General features: G+C 40.8%; 1 protein-coding gene and 1 long non-coding RNA gene across 5 annotated transcripts; one reads left to right on the top strand and one right to left on the bottom strand.

Annotated features, from left to right (window-relative positions):
• Nucleotides 1-27: 27 nt before the first annotated feature.
• LOC147755117 (uncharacterized) lies at nt 28-2,758 on the bottom strand. Its single transcript, XR_015330718.1, has 3 exons — nt 2,247-2,758; nt 1,590-1,774; nt 28-1,145 (listed from the first exon to the last, which is right to left on the bottom strand). It is a non-coding gene; the product is annotated as an uncharacterized LOC147755117 (long non-coding RNA).
• A 994-nt stretch (nt 2,759-3,752) lies between these two features.
• Nucleotides 3,753-12,403, top strand: LOC111253221 (uncharacterized). Of its 4 annotated transcripts, none has more exons than XM_022812336.2 (11): nt 3,753-4,626; nt 5,456-5,530; nt 5,916-5,998; nt 6,363-6,536; nt 7,082-8,095; nt 8,451-8,774; nt 8,968-9,051; nt 9,311-9,646; nt 10,031-10,189; nt 10,452-11,096; nt 11,342-12,403. In XM_022812336.2, the coding sequence occupies exons 2-11, from the start codon at nt 5,491-5,493 to the stop codon at nt 11,666-11,668; spliced, it is 3,186 nt and encodes a 1,061-aa protein (XP_022668071.1). In that variant the 5' UTR covers nt 3,753-4,626; nt 5,456-5,490; the 3' UTR covers nt 11,669-12,403. The 4 variants fall into 4 exon arrangements, with proteins under 4 accessions (XP_022668071.1, XP_022668072.1, XP_086849941.1 ...); XM_022812337.2 differs by having other exon boundaries at nt 3,764-3,901; XM_086993815.1 differs by lacking the exon at nt 3,753-4,626 and adding an exon at nt 6,147-6,160 and having other exon boundaries at nt 5,473-5,530.
• The last annotated feature ends 18 nt before the right edge of the window (nt 12,404-12,421 follow it).

Raw genomic sequence — 12,421 nt, 5'->3', positions numbered from 1 at the left:
TTATTAAAAAGCACACCTCTAAAAACATTCATGATTCTTATAAGCCATATATATTTATTCAAAGAAACTTTATCATTCGAAATTTTCGAAAGCCAAAGTGGCTAGCACTTCTAGCCTTCCGGACTGGGATTGCACTTTTGCTTGAACTGCGAATTTAGCGTTTTTGGAACACCTTAGAGAATAGTTTCTATTACTTATGCATACATCTGCATCTACATGCAAAGTGTACATCGCCAATCTACGATACACACTGCGTGTATCGTACTACTCACAAATCTATGCATTCTGCTTTATTTGCCCTTTTAGTTGACCCTCTTACTCTTTAAAATTGGTGCGCGCGAATTAAAAATTCAGCTGTATGATTAAACTTTTCTGTCCGCTGTAGCGGCGTAAGGAAAGCTTAATTCTTTCTTTTACAAGCCACCAGAGTCTACAGACAACCGATACAAAGATTTTTTTCGAAGTGCGCTCAGTGTAGTTCACAACAACTATGTCTACTTCTCTGACTAGTTGGAACACGTCGAGTTTCGGGATTGATTTAAGCTTTTCTTTGCGGCATCTAGCTATCCAATGCGTCTCCCACATATTTAGGTGAAGTATTACAAACATGGGGCCGAGTTTAGCATCACACATTAACTCCAAATGTAATTATCAATATAGAAAAAGCATCATTAGGAATTAAACTAGTACTTTTCAGTTCACATTAAGCAAATTGAATATGTATCCTGCGCGGTTAAATAAACCAATGGCGATAAGTGAATCGGACCATATATATTTTGTAGAAAAATAAAACGAAGGGTAAATAAAGTTAAAATTTACAAGTAAATAGTACAGCACGATAACATAAGCTTATGAAGAAATGAAAACGCTTTAATCGACTGGTAGTGGTACGTTCAGCGTTAAGCAAATGTATGTTCAGGGTTTTTTTTTCACTATCAATTTTTTGGCGTGCAACAACTTCATGCACAATCAGTGCTTTTTGCGCCAAAAGCTTATCGTTAACGATATTTCAGGAGAAGTCCATTGATGTAAGAGCCAGTAATCTTTGCGGCTACTCTACTAGGCCTTACCAACCTATCCATCTGGTTGGCAGTTTCCAGTCCAAGAACCTACATGCGTTTTTAGTGATGTGGCGGCGCTCCGTTCTGTTAAGAAAAGGTATCACAATCATGTTGTTATTTCATCTGTAGCTGAATCATATCCGGTAGCATATAGGATACAGATTTTTGAGTTGTACGAAGAAAAAGAGGGCAAATCATTCCTTGACACGAAATGGTCATCCAAACACAGGCTGATTAAGCTGCCGTCTTAAACATAGGTAGGCATATTACATAATAGACAGAGCTGTGTTGATTTACAGAATCTGTGAGTTCAAAATCAACTTCATCAAACCAAACTAAATTCACAAAAAAAGATACTGTAAACATTGATCTAGATCATCCTCTAGTAAGCCATGAAATAATCTTGGCCGATACGTTTTCAAATCAAGTATTCCAGAACGCCGCAAAGATCACAGGAAAATACCTATCTTAAGAGAAGCCCTGCACGTGAATGCTCCAGTGTTTTTAATATATGTGTGATACACTAACATTTGATTTTCTTCGTATATAGCGGTGGGCTATCTACTACTTTTCAGGGCTTCGAGATGGATCCAGCAGCTTCAAACTTGCCAAATGTTGCGCAGATTGTTGGTCCTGACAGTGGCATTGCTCCGAGGTCTTGAAATAACTTTTCCGTACTTCTCGTCTGCCACCTGCCACGTTGGTTTGACGATCTGTTTGCGTTCATTGTTGATTAGACCCAAGTTAGAATAATCAGTTGTCAAAACTTACAATAGCACGGAAAAATCAAATTAAATGACTAAGTAAGCGTGAAATATTTGACTAGTGCTACTGACGATACACCACTACACCAAAAATTATCATATAATACTTTGAAAAAAAGATGCAGAATTAGAAAATGGGCCGTTAAAAAAATTAAAAGTTGTTGATTATAAGATGGGGCCCGTCGATTATTTTGTTTTGCTTTTTTCGGAGGTCAAAACAGGTTATATGAGAAAGGTAATAGGCGTCGCACTATTCTAATTAATCTAAAATAAACATTGAGTTCAATAACAGGTAATCCAAATACTTACAAAGAGAACAGATAAGTGCAGAGGAAACTATATAACAGACAGGCTTAGAATAATGATCGGTGAAACTCAGTTTATATAAGCAGAGTGTGCACTGCCAAATGTTTTTACTTACGTTTGATATTATCAAAAAATTCTCTGTTACAATAAATAGGATATTGTCGATAAAGAGGAACTTGTTGTTTTATGGGTGGCACTTTTGTCACACTAAGAGCAACATCCTGACCACCACACCAACACCGCTTATTTTCTTCGCTGCTTTGTACGATTCTATCGAACTGCATCGCAAATCTCGTTGCGGTTATAGAGAGCCATGTATTTTTTTATATCATCTTTATGCGCCTAGTAGAAACATCTCTTGGTCACTAGGGTTACTTAGTAGATACCCACATTTTTTTCAGTATTTGATTTACACCTCAGCCTCCACAGAAAAAGGGACACACAAGATATTTCACGAAAAGTTATTTAGTTACCGTTTTTAAGGTAGCCAAAAATAACTATGAATGTAATTACACACTATTTTCAATTTGCCTAAAAAAACTGTGAGACCTATTGAAAATAAATTCCTACGGTTTGCCTGGTAGGCAGATGCGTTCTAGGTCCTAGCGTTTTTGACATTCAACCTTAGTTGAACCTTCTTACTTCGTTTAGAGTCAAGTAAGAAAACTTTACTTCAACCACTCTTTTGTATTGAAGAAAAAATGCATGCTTATTTCAAAACATGATACATTTTTTATTATTTGCTATATTTTGCCTGTGTTTGACCTTTAGTATCTTGGAGTATGCTGAGCCTAAAGTTTTTACTTCGTTTAGAATATTTAGTAACATGGGCGTGTACCAATACAGACTTGTTTTTTTCTTTTTAACAGAAAATTGACGGCAATTCTAACTTAAAATTAAATGATGTAACGAACGCTAATGTCCACATTTTGATCATGGTTTCACGTAGAAGATGAGGCCGCCAGCAAAAAAATTTGCCGCCAGCTTTCTACGTATAAATTAAAAGTAAATTTTTACAATCACACTTGATGCTCAAAGCATTATTCAGCGTATTCATTAATCAATAAGGTAACACATTCCGTTGATTTTGAAAAACTTCGTTAGTTTTGAAATGCAATCAATTTTGTCGAACTGTGTGTGGTTCGCTCCGTGCAAATACAAATAAAAAACTTTCCCTATTTGCCTTTGTCGAAGTCCGTGCACATCATATTACAATAAAAGAAAAAGTTTAGATATTGTGCACTGGATGTCATGGCGATAATTCAGGGTTTTCTTAACAAAGTTATCCATGAATAAAGGCATGGAAAGAAGTGGATGTGACCTAATTCATATCAAAGTTGAGAATAATGATTCAACATATTTTATAGCGATTTACAAGCGGAAGTGTCGTCTCTCTTATTAAAAATGCACAGGAATCAACTAATGGTCCAACTATTATTGAAGCTTTTCTTAGATTCCCTCTACTCCCTGAAACAGTTCGCCTTACACGTGGATTAAAAAGTTAGCGGCCATGTTATTATAGAGCTATGCGAGTGTTTAGTGGACCTTTTCAGATTTCGAACGAGCGCCCTGATTCAAGCAATGGCGTTGTAGCAAAACAATCAAAGCAAGACAATTCATCCATTCTGCCATATGACAGTCGGCCGCGTTCGTTCGGAGTCAAGCATCGGAGAGAACAGTTACAACTAAAACGATTCATATTGATTTGATTTAGCACGATACGTCTGCGAGTGCGACATTTACAGTAATGTTTTTTTTCGCGTTATTGAGGTAAGCGGCAACTCATTGACTTTGAGCGATCATATTGATTCATATTGCTATTATAAGGGCTTGCTAAGCTCTTTGAACAAATGGTGAAGTGTTTTAGACCACTTGGTTTTGGTTCAAGTAGAGCTTTGCTGTTGAAGTGCCGCGACTGTTCGAGCAAACTGGAGACAGAGAAGTGTTTAAAAGTTGTTAATATGTTAATTGACCAAAATGCTTGCACCTCTACGATTGTTGTTACACTATGAAGTAACCTGTGGCAGTATTCTATACAAGTACAGTGGTCAGCGTAGTGGACAGCTGGCCGAGCTTACACATGGCGAGACCCTGTAAGTTCGGAAGTAAAAACTTACCCAGCAAATTTTTTAGTTCAAGACATGTATTGCTAAGGTTTACGAGTCAATCTGTCCATGGCTGTTCATTAACGACCTCTCAAGAAAGGCTATACTACAAAAGTCGGCTAGTAGTCCCGAAAACCACTACGGGATCTAGAAAACGACCGGAAATCTCCTATACGTGAACTGGTTCTAAATACATTTTTATCTAGTTCGTAGCGCTCTAGGTTGTTGTTACTATCCAAAAAACTGGTGACATACGAACCAGAACTCGTTCAACGACTGCGTTTGTTGTGGTCATTGTTGTATCGAAAACTGTGCATTATTGAGTTACCGGTGTTTCTCATTTGGTGTCAAAAGTGAAGCTTTTATTAAGCTCATACACAAGAACAACAGGTACGTGAAAATCTAGATGATAAAACTTTTTAATACTTTGACATATCAAGCTATTTATACCAAGGTAGAACATTTTGAATAGAATAATAATATCTGGCTCCGACACAGTGAGCTAATGATCTAAAACTAAAGTGATCTCAAGTTCTTTTGGTACACAGAAGGTCGAAACCAAGACTGAACATCGATTCGATATCAATACGTCGCACTAATTTCTGTTTAAACAATTAAACTTATCGTATATTATACTTATTGCGATTTGTTCTGGCTAGTTCGTTTCTATTTATTTGTAGAAGATGATTGACGGCTGTTCATGGAGATTTTATTGAGAGCGGAAAACTATAGGCATTCAGTTGACTTAGTTTAAGATGCGGGGACATTCAGGAAGCGATTAATCATGTCGTACACCGTCCGCTTCTCTTTTTGGGGGTCGCTATTTATACAACGCCTTGACTTGATATAGTCTTCATCATATCCAATTTTTTTTGGCCGCACCGCAGCCCTACCTTGACCTGCATAGTTTCTGATGAGGCGTGAAAAGGATCAACTGGCTGAGTTGCAATTTTAACATTAATTAGCGTTCCAATGCATGATTGTTTTTAATCTAAGTAAATGAATGCACTAGGTAAATTATTAGTGAGCAGTCTTACCTATTTAGTATAAGACTGCACACCAAAATACAAAAAAAATGCTTTCGGAAATCGACGTGAACCCTTTTGTATGAAGTGGTTAGATGCACTAAAATTATGTGTATGTAATGCCAAGATTACTACTGCTATTGCGTGCCTCAATCGTCTTAATGTTTGTATTGATTTCCTTTGAATAATTCCAGCGACAATTAAATACTCCAGTAAACAAGGCCCGAAGATGAATGTTCCAATCGTAAGCTCAGCAGGCACCAGCTTTGGTAAGTTTTCCACGAAACCCAATACAATATATGCGAAACAGGGAGGCTAGATTAGGCAAAGATCATGGTTTACCTTATACCTTTTACTTTTCTTGTTTTAAAAATAAATCACTTTTAAGGTGTTTAGTCGCTACTAATATGTCAACGCTATAATTGCCAACTCAATCAATCGGACTAGTTTGTGCACTCTCCCTTAGAATCTCCTTCGGAAGTTGATGAACATGTTTATTGGTTTGCTCGTGTTTCGTGCCCATTTTATATGAAAAAAATCGATGAAAATCAAATAGAGCAACTGAGTCTTTTGGAAAACATGACTTCAAAATTTCAAGTTTGGTTTTAATTGTAATGAAATCATCGTGTGTCCGCGTCTCGTGTAATGCTGCAGTGCTGTCCCAACCGACAATGAGTCCTCATAGCCAAATGGCTCCACCGGACGCTCCAGCGACATCGACACCTACAGCTCAACAGGTATAATTATCATTTCAGTGTAAAGTCAAATTAGAAGGGGTTAAAGCAAACTATTGCTGTCATTTTTAATAGCCAACAAAAGTACTTTTTTGGGATATAGATAAGTTTGTCAGGTAACATACCTGACTATTACGCAAATCGATTTCAGAAATGATGTCAAAGGTACCAAAACTGTTCAGCACATCAGGCGATCCGATCCGTACATTGGCGAGTCGTACAAAACAAAGTCCTTCAGCATGGTTTGCTAATACACAACTAACTATTTGAAATGCTGACGCTCAGGTGATCGTTAACCAGATAGTGGCGACATCTCCCTTGTTCAATTTAAATTAAACAAGTTAAAGCGATTTTATTTTCTGTACAGATGGCTATATCAACACCTCCGCACGTTGCAAGTCCTCATATGGCATCGTCACCCGTACCGCAATCGCCTGCTACCAGTATTCAGTTTTCGCAGGGGCCCACCTCTGTAGGTGCTGTTATATCCCAGTCGCCTACAGTTATCCAAACAATGGCTCAAGGAGGCACCACCTTACAAGTAAATGTAACCACCTTGAATATATTACCCGTACAGCCTCTATGTTTCGAGTTTTATGTCCGGTATCGCCGTTAGGCATTTCATCTGGCGGCTGACTCCCAGAACGAAGCGGAGTCTGTGTATGCTCGGGTTCGAATCTAGACCACAACATGTTCCTAAGACCCGCACAATCTACCATCACATATAAGTGATTCGTCGCTCCTGTATGGAAATGTTTTCTTCATACTTAGTACCGTTATATTAAGTATATTTTTTATATGGTACCGCACATGAGTTAACAGTGCAGTATGCATTTACTTGACTCGACTTTAAATCGAATTTCTTTCTCGTAAGCCTCCAGATGACATACTGTTATCATGCCGCTTCATAGGTTTATTGGAGAAAAACCTGGATATGTCCAATAAAACCTATTTAGAGTAATGCCTAATAGCTTAGATACTGAACGTAGAGACTCCAGACTTAGGGGTAAAATAGAGCATTCCGGTATTAATGTTGTGTGTTTTTGTTTTGAATTGTTCTCTTCACTGTCATATGCGATTATGTAGTTCAATTCGCAAATGCCGGTTCTTCAACAGGGCACTCTAAGTCCCGCCGGTTATATCCAGCCGCTGTACCAAACAACGTCTACCGGACAACAGCAGATGCTATTATCTCCTGCAAGCAGTTTGGCTATACAACAACAATTAGGACAAGGTCAAATCACAGTGATGGCAGGCCCCCAGACGCAAAATACGCAACAGAAAATAACACAGGATAGTCAAGGTAAAACGGTATTGACCAGTGTGGCAGCCGGCCAAGCAAATAAAGGCGCCCAAGTGATTACCAGTCAAGCTGGGACTGTCTCCGCCGTTGGCGGAAAAATGACGGTCGCAGCGAGCAACATCATGGCTGGTTTGGCTGGCGCGCACAAAGGAAGCCCTCAGCCAACCGGGCAGATTGTTACCGGTGTTGCGCCTCAAGCACAATTTGTCACTCAGCCGGGTAACAACGGTCAGACACTTCTGATTAGCCCTTTAAGCATGCTTGGCGCTCAAGGCGGTATGGTTCAAAGTATGGGCGGCATGCTTCAGGCGGCTCAGTCGCCACAAGGTCAGGTAGGAAAAGCTGGCCAAGGTCAGCAGACACAGGTGGCGCACAAATTTCTGCCGGCACAGCAAAAAGGCACCCACAATCCCGCTTCATTACAACTCGCCGGACTTCCACCAGGAACACAGTATCGCCACCTCAGTTCCGCCGGACAGCAGCAGCTAATTGCTGGTCAAGTAGGCGTTGGCCAGGTGGGCACTGTTGGTCAGCCAGTACTAGGCCAGGCGCAGACTATACTCGGCTCACTTCAAACGTTCAATGCGTTTGGATCTGGTCTTCCTTGGGGTCCAGGGCAGTTGTCGGGTCAACCTTTGCTACAATCGCCTATCCTTATTCGAAACCAACACGATGGCAGCGTATACATTCAAAGTGCACCGGCGCCCCAACATGCACAGCAACAACACCAACTACAGCAAGCAACAACGACCACAGTTCAGGTCCAGCCTCAACAATTACAGAATACTGCAGGACCGGTAGGTTTCTACAGTAGTATGTTTTCGTCTTCTTTTTCAGAAATGTGGAAGAGATTTCAGCCCGTTAGAAATTTCAATGGTTTATTTACAATAAATAAGTTGGTGACTAACAGGATTAGCAATTTTCGAGGGCGTAGTGAGTAAATGGCTAGTTAACGAGCTTATCAATAGTAATCAAATCATATCCACAGCAGGTACATTTCAAGTTTTCTCGTTACAAAGTTGTTATGACCGACATTAGTTGTAGCGAAGATTTATTTTTTAGAATAATTGCTTGTCGGCTGTCAACAATTATATTTTTATTTATATTATTAATTATCATGTTATATGATGTTTATTGCAATTGCCCCGGCAGCTAGGTGGACCTACAGGCGTACCTACAGTTCAGCAAGTGCAGGCGGGCGTCGCAGGCACAGTTTTGCCCGGCACGGTCATGCATCATGCTGGAGGTGTACCGACGCTTGTGCAAGCTCAACAGCCTCCTTCAGCGCAGCAAACGCCTCAACAGACACCATCAGCTCAGCAAGCGCCAACCTTAGGGCAAACGCCTCCGCCGGGTCAGCCAGGAGGGGCTCAACAAATCACCCAACAAACTACTGTAGCAACGGGGACAGCACCTCCACCAGCTGCTTCCCCCTCACACCCACATGGAGCCTTCCAGTCAATGCAGCATCTCTCAGTTCGTACTAATTCATAATTATTTATTTCGGCTCGTTAGTAACTCCTCGAGCAGCTCAGAGTACATTTACTGTGTGATAATCCATTACGTGAATTTATTCTTTTGTAAAAAGAGAAACCACTCAACACCCCTTCTTTCGTAAACCTGAGTCATATTTATATTATTTTTCTTTACGCATTTTATCATCGTACAGGTTCAAGCAAATGGCCAGGTCGTCACAGCCGTTCAAAGTCCAATGCAGGCAGCTGTTGCTCCTCGTGTGCAGCGCCCGATAACAGTAAGTTTAGTTGAATAAAATACTACACTGGATAATTTATCAACAATAGTAAACAACGCTGCATTATTGAATTCAACAAGGTAAGGATGCTAAGAAAAGAAGTACACATTACAAAATGGGCAAATTGTATAATGCTGATATCGACCCTTTACTTCCTAGAAAAACATAATATCTATGTGATACGCCATCCGCTTTCTTTTGCTGATACAGATTAATGAAACAAATTGGGCTATATCTAAATGTCCACGTATTTTTGTAGTCTCAGCAGCCATCAGCGGCCGTTGGAGTTAAAGTGTCAGCGGGTTCGCGTAACGTACGAGGTATTGCTGCGCGCCCAGCCAATGGAACAGGTTCAGGTGGTGCAACGAATGCTGCAACACCGCCTAATTCCCAACCGCCAACGCCTGGCCCTGCGGTGACGCCAACCACTTCGGCTGATGCCGAAAATATCAAATCGATGTCCGTGACTCAAACTGGTTCGTTGGTCGATGACAAGGAACACGACGTCAGTATTATTATGGACACAAGTTCCGTTCCCAAAGCGGTGGCAGCCGGCGCGGACTCGAAGCCTGTTGCCACAACAATCAACATTCCGGTACGACTAGGTCAAAATTTACGTATTCTTCTTCCGAGTTTATATTGTGCAACATGTCTTTGACCTTTTTATTCAATTATCCGTGCAATTTGTTAAGTTAAAATGTGTTCACTATACAAGTTCAACTGTTGGACCATTGTTTTCTATAAAGGTTTATTGTGCGTTTCACATTTAAAACTTCAGATAATCACTCATTCTTTATAAAATATCATGATAAGGAGACGCGGTACCTGGTATAGCGACACATTTGAAATACTAAAGTTGCATAGGAATGGTTAATTGTATCTTTAATTAGGCAGGCGCTGGCTTATACATAATCTCAAATATTTTTCTTAAGTAAAATAAACATAAGCTGGAAGCATAAAACAGGTTTTTGGCATTCAGGAGAGTCAAACGGGCAGTCCGCTCATCGGCGCGACGGTTGGTGTTCCCAGCTCGGCACACTCTGTACTGAAGGATCCACCACCAAATTCGTCTTTACACCCAGGTGCCGCAGTTCAAAATCTTGAACTTGTTCAACAACCGATTACAACGGTTCCAGTGGTAAGTAGGCTAACAGCAAACTGTATTTTGGATAAGGAAATTGGCACTATCTTACTATGTGTTTGCAACGAGAATAGTGCGTTTGTGGAAAAATGATAGGCACACCCGTTACGCCCAGGAACCCATTTGCTGTTCAACTTCTCAATTTCTGGACACTGTACCCTGCTGTCAAGTTTGTCAACTGCTTAATGTGCAACCAATTGACCCCGTAAATTGCCTTTGTCTAGAATTTATCGTACTCACGTTTTCTTCGGGCTTCAAGGTGACACTTCCTGACGTCCTTGATGTGCCAGAAGGAAACTCTGCATCGCCTGCGATCGGCGCACCATTCCCAGAAGATGCGGGTAATGTGCCAGACACAATTGAACAGGCGTCAGAGATCTTGACGCACATCATAGAGGGTTATGTAATTCGTGAGAGTTCAGAACCTTTCCCTGTGAGTCGAAGTGCTCTGCTCAGCGAGATGATCCGGCGCGAACAAGTATGTGCTGGCAGTAAGGAGCGCAAACGTAAATTGGAAAACAACAATGCCAATAAAACGGTAGCCGCCACGACGACGGTCACCTCAGCAGCAACAGCGATAACAACAACGACGACGACGACGACGACAACCACAACAACTACAACGACCACGACGACGACAACAACAACAACGACATCAACTGGTGGTAAAGCTGTTGTGACAAGCAATTCAGCAACAGCAAGTACCACCACTTCAACGAGCTACACCCTCAGCTCTGGAACAGCTGCGGCAGCTGCTGCTGCCAATCTGGGTCTCGGAATCGACCAACTCGGCCTAGACAGTGGTACGAAGTCGAGGCCCGCTGAGTTGGCAAAGGATACCAAAGAAACAAGCACAGCAGGAGCGAACCTAGCTAGACCAGCGGAAAATATTTCCGAAAATCAAGTGAGTAAAAGGACTTTGTCGAACGGATGTAGTATGTTAGACTAACACACGCATGCTAATCAAGCATGTGGCCTGTGCATAGCTGGCCTTCTGGTGCTGTATGTACCATTAGTTTTTACAAAATTAGGCCTTCTTTTATAAATGCAGTTATCTTTTGGAGCCCATATTCTTTTGCAACTAATATATGATGAAAGTAAGACAGATCTAGAACAGATAAACAAAACATACTTGCATTTACTTCTTAGCCGCAGACTACTGACTCTCGAGCGACTGCCGTGGGACTGGCCCAGCCGGATGCCGCGGCGGGATCCGGCGGCGGCGATGCGGACAGCGTTGGTGCACTTAACCGAAACCCATCGGAGTGGAACGTTCAAGATGTATATGAGTTTATCAAAAGTGTACCAGGATGTGCAGCGTATGCTGAAGAATTCCGCGCACAGGAAATTGATGGCGAAGCGTTGATATTCCTTTCTACCGAGCGGCATTTAATGTCTCAAATGAACATGAAAGTTGGTCCTGCAGCGAAAATCTATGCTCGCTTAGCTCAGCTTCGCAGCGACTACGGCATATAGAGACTACTGATACGCTAATTGACTATGGCAGCCTTACAGCACTTCAAACCCTTATAACTTTCGTGATAATAGACGAAACAAACGTAATAGTACCTTATACAGGTTTTATTAGCAATAGATGACAATGCTATATTTAGAGAGTTTTAATGATCAAATTATCAATAAATTCGAAGCAAACAGGAGAAAACAAATCAAGCCTCGAACTATAATAGGAGGCTGGAGGCCTGTAACTTCTATGCAGTCGTGTAGCAGGACTTGACATCCATGCCATGACATCTTTGTAGCGTGTCGCAAAGGGTAAACCGTGCCCTGCTGGTTTACTTTGTGCTTACGAAGCTATAATACATGTTAGAGAGTTCATTATACTGACGACTTCCAGTATTTAGTGACGTTGTAGCACTGATCAAGCGCATAGGCATCCACTTGTGCCCGTGTTTTGAGCGTCATGTTTCTGCCAATGCCTCAGTGTCTGAATGGTCAGTCACTTTCATGTACATAAATATGAATGAAATTCGCAGATAATTTTCCGTCCCGTCTGCGCTTATCTGTGTGCATATAATCTACTATATATATATATATATATATATATATATATATATATATATATGTGTGTGTGTGAATGGATTATTACCGCTTTAAACAGATGTTCTATGTAAACATTAATAAGAACAAACGTATAATATACATTATACGCAAATATTTAGATGAAGGCTGATAGAAGTTATACAAGCACATATCTACATTAAAGTATAT

Source organism: Varroa destructor, unplaced genomic scaffold, assembly GCF_002443255.2.
Source record: "Varroa destructor unplaced genomic scaffold, Vdes_3.0 BEIS01000006.1, whole genome shotgun sequence".
In the NCBI taxonomy this organism is placed as follows: domain Eukaryota; kingdom Metazoa; phylum Arthropoda; class Arachnida; order Mesostigmata; family Varroidae; genus Varroa; species Varroa destructor.
This window is presented reverse-complemented; position numbering and strand designations above follow the sequence as displayed.